The 13,299-nt window shown below is 42.4% G+C and overlaps 1 protein-coding gene across 5 annotated transcripts in view; it reads left to right on the forward strand.

Moving 5' to 3' along the window:
- The window catches only part of LOC149312555 (potassium voltage-gated channel subfamily KQT member 1-like), a 383,931-nt gene that overhangs the window by 350,634 nt on the left and 19,998 nt on the right, over positions 1–13,299 (forward strand). The window contains exon 19 of one of the 5 annotated variants that reach the window (XM_089524863.1): positions 2,860–2,947. The exons of the other annotated variants lie outside the window; for them this stretch is intronic. Within the exon in view, the coding sequence (XP_089380989.1) occupies positions 2,860–2,868 (9 nt within the window). The 3' untranslated portion in view covers positions 2,869–2,947. Of the gene's footprint in view, positions 1–2,859; positions 2,948–13,299 lie in introns of those variants that run through there. 5 annotated transcript variants of the gene reach the window in all.

A 13,299-nucleotide genomic window follows, 5' to 3' on the forward strand; every position in this document is an offset into this window, starting at 1 on the left:
TTCCTGTGCCTCCTGAGTCTGATTCGGGGCAAATGAATGGGAATGAAAGGGTCTGATTCTGGAACCTGGAGATGGGAGGAGCAGCGCTCAAGGGGCTGGCCTGGGGGTGTCACCCTCTTTGTTCTCTTTTTGCATCGGCAGCACCATTTTCTTCCATTCGCATAGCCTTTACCCCAGTGGATTGCAACCTCCCCTCTGCTCCTCATTCATAGACCGATGTGTGAGGAGAGCCATTGAACACCATTTTAAACTATTCTTTTTTCTTTTTTCGCCTCTGCCTGAGCGCCTGAGCAGCAGATGGGCTTTGCAGGACATGTCTGCTTGATCGCCCCCCAGACAGCCCAGGGAGCAATGGGGGAGGCAAAGGGATTTGGGGGAATGGAGGCTCCTCCCAGAGGAACTATGGGAAGACACAGGAGAGCCTGGATGCCCAGGGATCTGGAGGGGGGATCAAGCCTTCTCTTCTCTCTTCCCCATAGAGTCTCTCCCCACTGAAGCCCACTGCCTTCTCCCCCTTGATCTGATTTGGCAAACACACACCACACACATACACTATCAATCGATCGATCGATCGATCTATCGATCTCTTTATACAGACACATATGTTTATATATGAATACTCACACACACACATATGCATATATACACACACACATATAGGTATATACACACATACATATTTGTGTGTGTGTGTGCACGCACGTATATATACACATATGAATGTATATTTGTGTGTGTGTGTATTTCTAAAGTAAATTATAAAGTAACAACTTTTTTAATTTATGAAAAAAAACTCATCTGTAGTTCAAAACCCACTGTAGAAATAATACAGTTTGAGAGCCCTTAACCTGCCCTGGCTCAGTACTAAGGAATTATGAGAACTGTTGTGTTTGTGAGACATTTATCCTCCTCTGCCAGAGAGTGCTGGTGCCATAATAAACTACCATTCCCAGGATTCCCTAGCACTGAGTTATGGCAGTTAATATGGGTAGACACAGAAGAGCCTCGGATGCAAGGGGTTTAGGACGAACAGAGGCTCCTTCTAGTCTGGGGAGACACAACAGAAGAGTCTTGGATGCAGCCGATTTTCATTGGATGCCCCCCTCCCAAAAAAAACCCCAAGACTTGTGACGTCTGAAACCTACGCGCTTGATTGACAGCTTGCAGACACAAATGGGAACTGGGAGCAAATTAATCCGCTTTAAAATACATCGATTTAAAATAAATGGGAACGAAAACAGAGTTTAAATAAATCGAGGTAATTTGCCCCTTTTCATAATGGAAACGATGGAAAAAATTCAAATTAGTCTCGGAACATAATCCGAATCAGAATTGCGCCAATATAATCCATTTTATCTGCCAAGTGGGAATGGCACCTAAGAGAACAAGGAGGAACAAAATAGACCTGTTGCCTTTGTAGTGGTGTGCTTTTCAGTGTGGCAGAACTTCTGAAATACTTCCCAAAGTTTTGCCAGTGTGACTATTAACTTTTCAAAATCACATCTTTTCACATAAATTATTGTCTCAAGCTTCTGCCATTACTGTCCCATCCATGTTCAGTCTCCTTGGAGCTTATTTCTACTTCACTGTGTGACATTCAAAGAAGGATCATGATGACAGCATAACACTATTTAGTCAATCAGATTAAGCAGTTTGGTAACATTAATGATGATGAAAACTTTAATTTGTAATGAGGGCAATGGTCTGTACACAGGTTACAATATTAATTCCAGAAAGTGAGGTCAAATGAAGCCTTTCTAGCATAATGCTTCCTGGATTGCTAAAATAATTGCATTCATTTTACACTAGTGGTGAGAGAAGTGCAGACAACAGGCTGCAAGTATCTCCTAGGACCATTTCTGTCCCACTCCCCACCCCACAAAAAAAGAATTATCACAATTTTATTTGCCTCCAAAAATCTCCATGGGGACATGAGGGCAATTTGCCACCACAAACAATTTAAATGATCAAATTTAAAATATTGGAAATCTTTCACCAGTGCAACATGACCTAGAAACTGACTCCCAGGTGACTTCCTACTGGGAGGTGGGGAGAAAAAAAGGATTCTCCTGAGTCTAAAATAGCCTAGAGAGGGCAAATAATGTGGCAAAATTTTCTCCACATCTCATTGGGGTAAGGAGGTATTTGGAGGCCCAAAGAGTCTAGGTGTATCGCAGGAGGAAGAAACGCATGTGCGCACGCGTGTGTGCGTGCCCACACACACACAGAGGTCCTTTGGAGTAATCAATGCAACCATGACAGTGGCCCACTCCTATTTTGCACACATTTCAAATGGGGCTTCAAATTTGGTGGTGGGGCAGCTAAAACCTGTTCCTTTTCCAGGTCCAGCTTATCTACAGCATTATCTTATCAAAGCTGTTAGCATTTATCTTTGCTTCTCTCCTTTGCCCTCTCTTCTGACGTATTTTCTTGTTTTTCCTTGGAAAAAGGCATCAAATGTATGCATTTTAGTTTTAGTTTTGTAAAGTGCCATCATCTGTCTCTACTGCAACTGTCTGTACTGCAAAATGAATTTTCTTGATGTTTTATCCCACTATGGTAGTGCTTTTACTGATTTTTTCTCATTCCCACCTCAAGCTTTTTGACTGTCATCTCTGCACCATGCTGTGCTGAAAGTGTCTCCCTACCATGACTCAACTATGTCCCTTACTTGTTGAAATGTTACTGAAGTCGTCAAAACGGGAAAAGGAAACAAGGGCTCCCTGTCTCCTTAGGTCAAGAAATAACAATGGGATTTTTTTAAACTATGAAGTTTAGAGGCAAAAGCCATATGGTATAGTATTACGAAGGTCAATCTCATTTGCAGTATTTTGTCTTCCACCTCCTTTTTCTGTTTAGAACAAGTGATGATACATGTGCAACATTCTCTGAACAGTGCAACCCATAATTCCATTTGTACCTTGCTCCAAAGCTGAAGAGAAGATTGCTTTAAAACAGAGGAGGAGGAGAAGGAACAAATAGGGGAGGAGGCAGAGGAGGGAGAAGCAGTGAAAAATAAGAGGTAGGGGGGTTTCCTATTCATGGCCAGGATTAACCTTGCCTACTCCAATTCCTGGCAGTGATAAATGGGCGGGCTGACAGGTCCTGCATACAAATACCCCCAGGAGAAGGCCACTAAATTAAACTTCAATCTCTCCATCCCCCACCCCTACCTTCTGCAGACCTTTCAGCTGTAGCACCAGGGTCTCCAGGAGGTACTCCGATGTGTAATGTGAGATTCTGGGCATTGCTCCATTTTAAAGCAACTGTGGGGGTGGGGGGCTAAAAGGATAAATGCTCTCCTTCCTAAATTAGATAAGAGTTGCAGTCTTGGCACTGTATTGGTTAATGTAGGCCAGCCAAGCTTAAAATAAAAACCTCTGTTATTTCTAGTATCCTGCTCATTTTGGTGAAAAAAATAATCTCATAAAAATTGGAAACACTTTTAAGGAGCTTATCCAAGGTATGAGAGCTTGTTCTTAACATTGAGAGCCTTGGATGTTGTTGTTTTTCTCCCCACCCCTGTTGGTTAGTTGGTTTGGTTTGGTTTGGTTGGTATGTTGAAAGAGAAGGCTTAGGAGGAAATGAAAGGAGAAGGGAATCACTGACAGCAGATTAGCAACAAGCAAGGGAGAAATCCATCAAAAAAGATGGAAAGGAAAGGAAACCAGCGGTGTAGCTATTCTGCATGCATTCTGCTGCCCAATGTATTTTTACTTCATTCCCCAAATTTCTAGTACTGCAGAGTGAGACACTGAAAATTGTTCATGCTCACATTCCTGCATTTGGTATGTTTCACATTCCCTATGTAACTTTGCCTGCCACTTTTCTTTGGATGCCTAAGCTGCATTTCTAAATGCCCAAGTCACATTTTAAATTCCTGCAATGCTAGAAATTTGGAGACTGGAGGAAAACTTCATTTAGGGACAGCAGTGCCTTCATTGTGCCATAGAGCAACATCCCTGGGTATGGCTAAATTGAAATTCCCCTACCCACTATAAACACCATTAACTATGAAGTAACATTGTTGACTCTGACACTTCATACATTGGAAATCAGCAAGTGGCCTTGAAAGGTGTTGCTTGTACTCTGCTTTGTCCTGTTCTGAGGTAAAGCAGGGCTGTGGAGTAGCTATGGGAATTTCATGAAAAGCCATGACAAAGCTGAGGGATGGGGATGATTGCCTCAACACCAGGTACTATCTGCTGAAAGGGACCAATTTATAATAAATTCTTTCCTAGACTTTGGGAGATGATATGGCCTCGCACATCCTGGCAAGTATCTTCAATAAACAGAAATCTAGTATGTCAAGGAAAATGGTTCAACCCAACATGCAGAACCTACCTGCAGCCTGAAGTTGTATAGACCTAATTTCCACTTACCTCTTGATTCAATTCCTGAACCAATTCCTGAAACCTGTTCAGCGAATAGAGTGGTTCCCACTATGTTTGTGCCAGTTTCAAGATCGGTGCAGGAAGCAACAGCTGCTGTTTCCCTGCCATGCCTCACTCTGTCCTCCTGGCCATACCAGTAAACCCACAGTGGAGGAGAGGCTAGGGCAGAAGGAGAGAGGGAGACCATGAAGATGGAGGACTGAGGATGGAGCAGGTGTGGAGGTATGGCTGGGAGGCCAGGGAACCTGCTGACAGTGGGAACCAGGGCGGATTCGAATCCGATTCAAATCCTCCTGGTTCCCACTTTGGCTGAATCGATTTAATTCTAAATAAATCAATTCAATCCAAAAAACACCTCCTTTTGCCAGCATCTTTTTGATGTGGGTTAAATGGGTAAAAACTATGCCCTCCCCTTTCTGAATCACACAGCTCCATGCCCAGATCATTACTATCCCATCCTTGATCGGAACATCTCCCATGATGGAAAAGAAGCATTTTAGCCAGGGACAGGAGAAGGACAAGATGGTAACAATCTGGGCATGAAGCTATGCGATAAGACACAGTCCCAGCCCAGTCTCAGTCCATGCCCAGGATGGGGAAAAGCCATAGTGCAATAATATTTCATATTGCCACCCTAAACAGTCAGTCTACCAGATCTCAGTCTGTGTACCCCCTCCCGATACACACAGCCTTTCAGTGGCCTGAGGAGTGTGGGGGCAAGGAAAAGCCAGGCAGCCATCTGGCTCCATTCCTATAACTGTCTGCAGGAAAATGACATCCTCCTCCTGGACATCCAGAGGACTCCCAGTGATCCAGGAAGATGGTTTTTGCTTCCTACAGGTTACAAGAACCTGGCTGTTGGCTGTTTCTCCATCATCCCCTGGCCACTGAATGGCTTTGGGGAAAGGCAGCCAGAAAACAGGTAGGTGTCCCAAGGAGAGAATCATAATGGATAGAGGTCTGAAGTCTTCCACAAACCAAAGAGTTATGTACACAGTTGTAACTGTCAGTTAAATCTGCATATGTCAGGGATGCCAGTGGAAGTTGAGAAATACTGGTGTGTTGAGGGACTGGAAGGCTACAAAACAGTATGAAACTGCCATTTTAGGTGGCAGATTTGAGCATCAGGAAAGGATGTCAAATTATCACTTATTTCCTTGACTATTCTGGGCGAGGTTTTTTTTTACCCCTATATGTTCAGGAGCCTTTGCACTTTGTTCTGTAAACCATATCAGATGTGAAACCTGATTTTTTACATATTTTCATCCTATACATGTTTCTCAACAAAATAAATGGGCCTTATTCCCAAAGAATTGCATGCATGTATAGATGACTGCCTCACTATGTGATTGCTTAAGCATTCAAGGAGCGTATCAGCTGTGCTGTTTACCACATAAAACAATACAGGGCTGGGATATTTTCAGGCTGCAAAACTTGGCCCCCAGACAGGCAGCTTGGATGGCCATACAAGATGAGCTTAAGCAGATTGGCACAGAGAAATAAGCAAAATAGGCCTCTGTCCGTCATGTCAGCTTGAGCCAGGCTGCAGTTTTGTTTAGTGTCTAGAAAGCCAGTTTTTGTAATTAAACCAGCTTTCAATCCCCCTCCTCTTTGTTTTATTTTATTTTTTTTCAAACAAGGCTAAGGAAATGAGGGACTCAAAGAGATTCCTGTTGACTGTGTTTACACTGCTGTAGCAACTTTTGCATTGCTGTTATGTGCTCACTTGGCTGTTGCCTTGTTTAAAAAGAAAATTCTGCATGTCAATACACTTCATACCATGGATATAATTTAAAACAACAAAATCAAAGCCCAGGAAAGTAGGGAGAGAGAAGAGAATTTATGAAGGCATATGCCTGACATACAAGATGAGTCTAAAAACTATAAGGACAAGATTGTTATGCAGTTATAAAACTGGGGACAGAATGATGTATCATGAATTCATTCCACATGGAAGTTTTCAATGACAAGCAAAGGTTTGCAAATCTACTTCTTTCACTCATTTTCCCCCTCAGTCTGCTACCACACTACAGAAATAAAGCAATCTGACACTTCACCTTCCATCGAGTTTATCAGACAAGGGAAATTGGGAGTATAATCCAATGGCAATCTGAACGCAATCATGGAGTTTAAAGTTATTGCGTCTTAGACACACAATTTCAGGCAATGGGAAGTCAGTCTGAACACATGGGGTTTCATGTTATTGTGTGAGAGGTACAATGGCAAGCTATTTTTGGGCAATGGGAAGTCAGTTCAAATGCAATTCGAATTCACATAAATTCACTGAACTAGAAAAATCCACGTGAATTTGGCCCCACTTTCTTTTCATTCGAAATTAAGAGAAATTCCTCCCGTGTGATAAACTCCCATGTCTCAATGCTGTGGCATTCTGGGATGTGAGGTTTAAGGGGACTGGATAACAGGGAAGGCTAAATATCTCACAAAATACAAATCCCAGAATGCCATAGCATTGGGTCATGACAGTTAAAGGGGTGTCCAACTGCTTTATTTCTACAGTGATGGTATACTGTCAGATTCTTAAGACAGATGGAATAGCTGTTTCCTTGTCTTTTTTCCCCTATTGACAGGTTTTCACCTCACCACTCTAGTTTTCTATGTATCACTGGCACTAATGTCCCCTGGGATTTGGTGTCCTCCTGTCTTCTGTCTAGATAGTAACAGGGAAGTTTCCAAATAGTGTGGAATGACAATTTTGTAGAAGTGGCCCCATACTTTTAAAGCTTCCTGCCCTTACTGTCTGCACTTGTAAATGCTAAATCTTTAGTTCTGACAACCAGTCTCTTGCAAAACTATTCTTTAAAAAATTCTAAAGAGCAATCCCATGCATGGTTAACCAAATGTTAAACTAGAAAATTGTTTGACTGTGATGAAGATAAGGCTTTGGGGAAAACAGATACATTTTCACAATGAATTTAATGCAAATCACTAAAAGCACCTTTGCTTCAATGCTATACTAAAAGAGTGTCTTAGGATAACAGAGGTTATTAAACTGGTGAGGAAAACAGCATGTCATTGTTTGTGTGTGAATTGTTATTATTTGTCACTGAGACAGCTTTGCTTTATGGCAACCCTATGAATAAAAGAGTTCAAGAGCTTGATCAGTTGCAGACTTGCGCAGGTCATGTAAATTCAGGACTGTAACTATCTTTATCAAATCAAACCAACTATAAATGTGTAAAAATTGTCTTCCTCCTTCCTTCTACTTTACCAAGCATTATTGTCTCTTCCCATGAATGATATAACCAAAGGAATGATAGCCTGAGTTTACTCATTTTGGCTTTCAGTGAGAGCTCAGGCTTTCAGACTCATTTAATTGTCTTCTGATGACCCTTGTATCCATGGAACTCTCCTCCAGCGCCACATTTTAAATGAATTTATTTTCTTCCTATTCGCTTTCTTCACTGTCCAGCGTTCACAACCATATATAGAGATCAGAAATACTATGACATAGGTGATTCTGACTTTGGCTTTTAATCGTATATATTTATACTCGTGTGTGATTGAAACACCTCCATGTTTTATTATTTTTAATTATTATTTTTTTAAAATGCTTCCATAAAGCTTTTTATCTTAAGACACTCAACAGACTTTAAAGCTGTGATAATATCTGCTACCATGTTATTCTAAGAAATATGTCTGCAAAAGTGTGAGCCAAGAACACTCAATGGTCATCATTCTATGATTCTATGACCCTCTGTGCTTCACCATAGGGCAAAACTGCTAGCTTGATTTCTTCAGTTTTAGTACTACAAATGCAGAAAGTCAGCTAGAACCTCAGGAGGTCCAAGGAGGTTGAATTTACCTTTTTAGGTAAAGCTAAATCCAGGGTTGCAGGTCTGGATTAAGCAGAAGTGTCTTCTGCCAGTAGAAATCCCCTTCTGCCAACAGATTGCTCTTCTTCAGGTTTATATGACAAATCTCCCAGAAGAACTGCTCTGTTGTCTAAGATGTGCTGGCAGAAGATTTGGAAAAAAATAGTGTAGAAGAGGCTCCATGAGGGAGGAGTTGACCCATGCCAGATCTAAGCTGTCTTTAACCCAGGGACACAGCAACCATGTTGGTACAAAAGTATGCCAAGGCAAGGATGTTTCTCAATAAATAGCAGAAACTCTTAGGTAGAGAGGTTTGGATTTAACTAGCCTACTGTCAGTTGGGTCTTGGCCATCTTGACCAGTTAAAATTCTTGTTTCTAGTGTTCAATGGCAGACAACGTTTTTATTCCATGGATCTCTAAACAAAACTTTTAAGGATGGCCTACATGCTAATATTATTGTGTAGATGCCACAAGAAATGTCATCTGCTTGACAATTTCTTCTTGTTACTTCTTTAACAGATTTTTGTTGTTAATGGCCCTCAAGATCCCGATTCATGGCGACCCTGTGGATGAAACATCTCCAATACTCCCTATTTTCCTCTGCTCTGCTTAGGTCCTGTAAATTTATAACTGTGACCTCCTTATTAGAGTGCATTTAACTAACATGTGGTCTTCCTATCTTTCTACATCCCTCCACCTTTCCTAGCATTATTGTATTTTCCAATGAACCATTCTTTTTCATGACATGAGTAAAGTACGACAGCTTCAACTCTATCATCTTGGCTTCAATGGAGATTTCAGGCTTGATCTGTTCTAGGACCCATTTGTTTGTCTTTTTGGCTCTCCATGGTATCCTGAGCACTCTTCTCCAGCACGACATCTCAAATGAATTGATTTTCTTCCTATCCACCTTCCTCACTGTCCAGCTCTCACAACCGTACATGGTAATAAGGAAAACAGTGACTTGCATAATTCTAACTATCATGCTCAGTGGGATATCTTTTCATTTTACAACCTTTTCTCATTCTTACATAGCTGCCCTCCCCATTTCTAGTCCTCTTCTTATTTTTTGACTCCAGTCTCCATTCTGTTCAATGTTTGATCCAAGGTACGGGAACTCTTTTAGTATTTCAATTTGCTCATTATCTGGGTTGAATATGTGTAGATATTTCAGGGTCATTATTTTTGTTTTCTTTATGTTGAGCAGTAAGCCTACCCTTGCACTTTCTTCTTTGATTGTCCTTGGTAGTTGTTCCAGGTCTGTTAAATTTTCTGCTAGTAGTATGGTGTTGTCTGCATATCTCACATTATTGCTATTCCTTCCACTTCTTGTGTCCAAGCCTGCTTTTTGTATAATATTTTCTACATACAAGTTGAACAGATCAGATGAAAGGATGCAGCCTTCTCTGACCCTTTTGCCAATTGAGAATCATTCTGTTTCTCTGTATCTGTTTAACAGGTCCATTTATAGAACTAAGTCAATATCCTGAAATGGTATGGTCATGGAGACAGGAGTATGAAGGTCATAACTCAATATGAAACAACAAAATACCAAATGCCTAAATAGTTTGAAAGCCTGGGCACCTATCTCCACCCATTCCCAGCTGGCACCATGGCTAACTAACAGAACTTAAATGCATTTGTAGGTATGATATAGAATCATAGAATCACACAGTTGGAAGAGACCACTAAGGCCATCCAGTCCAATCCAGTCCCATGCAGGAACAATCAAAGCACCCCAACAGATGGCCATCCAGCCTCTGTATAAAAACCTCCCAAGAAGGAGACTTCACCAGACTCTGAGGGAGTGTGTTCCACAGTCAAACAGCTCTTACTGTCAGGAAGTTCTTCCTAATGTAGAGCTGCAATCTCTTTTCCTGTACCTTGCATCCATTGCTCTGGGTCTTTTTCTCTGGAGCAGCAGAAAATAAATTGTTCCATCCTCAATATGACATCCCTTCAAATATCTAAACAAGGCTATCATATCACCTCTTAACCATCTCTTCTCCAGGCTAAACATACCTAGTTCCCTAAGTGCCTTCTCATAGGGCATGGTTTCCAGGTCCTTCACCATTTGGATCGCCTTCCTCTGGACATTCTCCAGCTTGTCAACATTCTTTTTGAACTGTGGTACCCAGAACTGGATGCAGTAGTCCAGGTGAGGTCTGACCAAAGCAAAATAGAGTGGCACTATTACTTCCCTTGATCCAGACACTATACTTCTGTTGAAGCAGCCTAGAATCATAATGGCATTTTTAGCTGCTGTATCACACTGTTGACTCATGTTCAACGTGTGGTCTACTAGGACTTCTAGATCCCTTTCACATGTGGATATTCTTACATAAGACCACTGTACCAAAAAGCTAGGAGAGGAGGAGACTGGAGAATGAGTCAACAAGTGCACTCTTACTTGGCCTTTTGGAGCAAGGCAAGGAGTGGAGCCTCAGCATCTATATTGTTGCACAGGCCCTGAAGCAACAGCATAGTGTGTGGAAAAAGAACTCCAGAGGGCTGGCAGGCAGCCTTCCACAAGCCGATGGAGCAGCAGACTCTGGGCTGGAACTTCAGGAAGTCTACGAAGAGAGCATCAAGTCTCCTTCAAAATTCTGTGGTTATTTGATTCCCTAGATAGTAAAAACCATTGGCCTAGATCCACTGTCCAGTTGCCACAACCTGTCCTCTTTATTACTACACTGAGAAAGAAAACAAATCAGTTATCTGTTGATATCTGCAAACCTGAAAATCAAGGCCTGAATATATTTCAGATAAAAGAATCAGTAAAATCACCTCTGAGCATTACTTGCCTATGAAAACCATGGTGTTGACAGGTGACATACACTCACAAAAAAAAACCTTTATTTGGTCCTGTCTGCACTGGCCAGGATACACCAAGAACAGCCCAGAGTATCCTGGCCCAATAGCTGCCCCAACCTCTTCTTGTTACCTCAGGCCATCCATTTCAACACCAGGCAGCTGTTCACATGCATGTCCCGCTCTGCAGCCAGGCACATCAGCTGCAGTGGCAGGTTGCTCACTCTTGGGGTCAGAATGTGGCACCCAGCCTTGTTACAGAGTGACTGATGCATGGCAATGGTGGCACAAGGCAGCAACGGAAAGGGGATGCATTTAAACAGGGGGCTCTGGGTCTCCCTGGATGATCTAGAGCAAACCAGGAGGTTTTTAGTTTATTTTAAGAGAGGTATCCCCTAGGGGTTGGTGCTAAACAGGCTAGTCTGTTCACGCCAGACTCAGGGTTTAGGAAGTACATCATCCAGACTCCTCACTGAGAGGATGTGAGGAGACGGTTTATTTGGCCTGTATAGACAGGGCCATTGTCTTCAATTATTGCTTCTGTATAAGACTTAATTTACAGTAGTGATATGTGAGTTCTCTCTGATTTACCAAATATCAAGCCTGATTTTCCACACATTCTTCTTAATGACCTCAGAGAAGTTTGGGGAGTGTGAGCCAATGCTAGAGACAGCAGGTGGGCAGTCTCTCAGTAGGAAGAGCCTTTGGGGGAGTTGTTCTTAAGACCAGAATCTACATGAGTCTACTGTCACTGAGGAGCATTGGAACTGGATTTTCCAGTGCCCCCTGGGCCAATTTATGAAATGCACCGTAAACTACAACTTTTACACTCCAGCAACATGTTTTGATGCGGCATTTGGCCCTTCAACTTGGACAACAACCAAAAACACTCTAACAGATTCAGAGATGTCTAATAGAATGTCCCAATGTCTTATGACAGCCACACATAAAAAGACACACAAACATGCAGGCGTTCTCTTTTGTATTTATGGATTGCCATTCTGTATCACTCTGTATCAACACAGCAAAGGGTGGTATATAGCAGAAAACTGTCAAGCAGTAAAACTAACAAAACCCACTAAGACATTTTAAAACATGAAACAACAATTAAATGATTTTACAAGGGGCAGTGAAAAGGAAGCTTTGCAACAAATAGTATGTATCCTGTCTATTCGCAATTAAGACATCCACCCACAGGCAGAATATGCTTAATAACAAGACATTCTATATAACCTACCCAATATATACACTACTTGAATATGATTCCATGTGTATATTAAGCATTAATTCAAGTAATCTGTATAAATAAACAGGGGCACCACTAGCATTGGTGCAACCCAGTGTGTGGGAGGCAGGGAAGTGTCTTGTCCCTCCTGCATGGCCAGGCCACTGAACCTCAACCCCCAAGAAGACCAGACTTGCAAGGCAACTGCCTGCCCCCCAAATGCCTTCGGAGTGCAGCGTGGTGGTTGCCACACTCAACTCAGAAGGTAGCAGCCATCCCCTGAGGCCTTCTGAGTTCAGCATAGTGATTGCCACCACACCAGACTCAGAAGCCCCCCCCCCCGGGATACCATCCCAGGTGATACCCTCTCAGGTGATACCCAGTGTGATCCATATCTCCCACACACGTCTAGTGACACCACTGTAAATATATATTTGGGGAGGACAGAAAACAGGATATATTGGGATAAATCAACTGCAGAAATATGTGTATTAGGGGAAGTTAAGTACAAAACTGTGTACAAATATTCATGTGTAAGAAAATGTGTGCAAATTTATCTACAAATATTCATGTGCCCTTTTTTACAAAGTGACTCAGAAACAAATGTGCTTGAATAACGTGAAAAGTGAAATAGTTTCATTACTTCTACCCACAGTCCGTCTGGGGTTGGCCACTGCCTAGGTTTGAGGTGCCACATTCTTTCGCTTCAGGGCCTCGGAGGGCCACCCCCCACTGTGCCCGTCACACTCAAGACTTTTTTTTTAATTCAAACATTGAACCTTATTGCTTTGGCCCTGGAACGGGCCTGTAGCATTCCAAAAAGGAATGTTCTGGGGGACGGGAGGTGCCAAGGAATGCATAGCAAGAACACTGCTGCCACCACTTAGCATCCCCATCCCATTCCGGATGTGTTCCCCAGGGGGCAATTTCCGGGAACGCTTGAAAAGCGTTCCAGAAAATCGCCTCCTCTGGGACCTATCTGGAACGGGATGGGGACGCTCAGCGGTGGCGGCAGCATTCTCACTGTGCAGTAA

This window comes from Sceloporus occidentalis, unplaced genomic scaffold (genome assembly GCF_023333645.1).
Source record: "Sceloporus occidentalis isolate IW3139 unplaced genomic scaffold, rSceOcc1.0.p SCAF_5, whole genome shotgun sequence".
Lineage (NCBI taxonomy): Eukaryota > Metazoa > Chordata > Lepidosauria > Squamata > Phrynosomatidae > Sceloporus > Sceloporus occidentalis.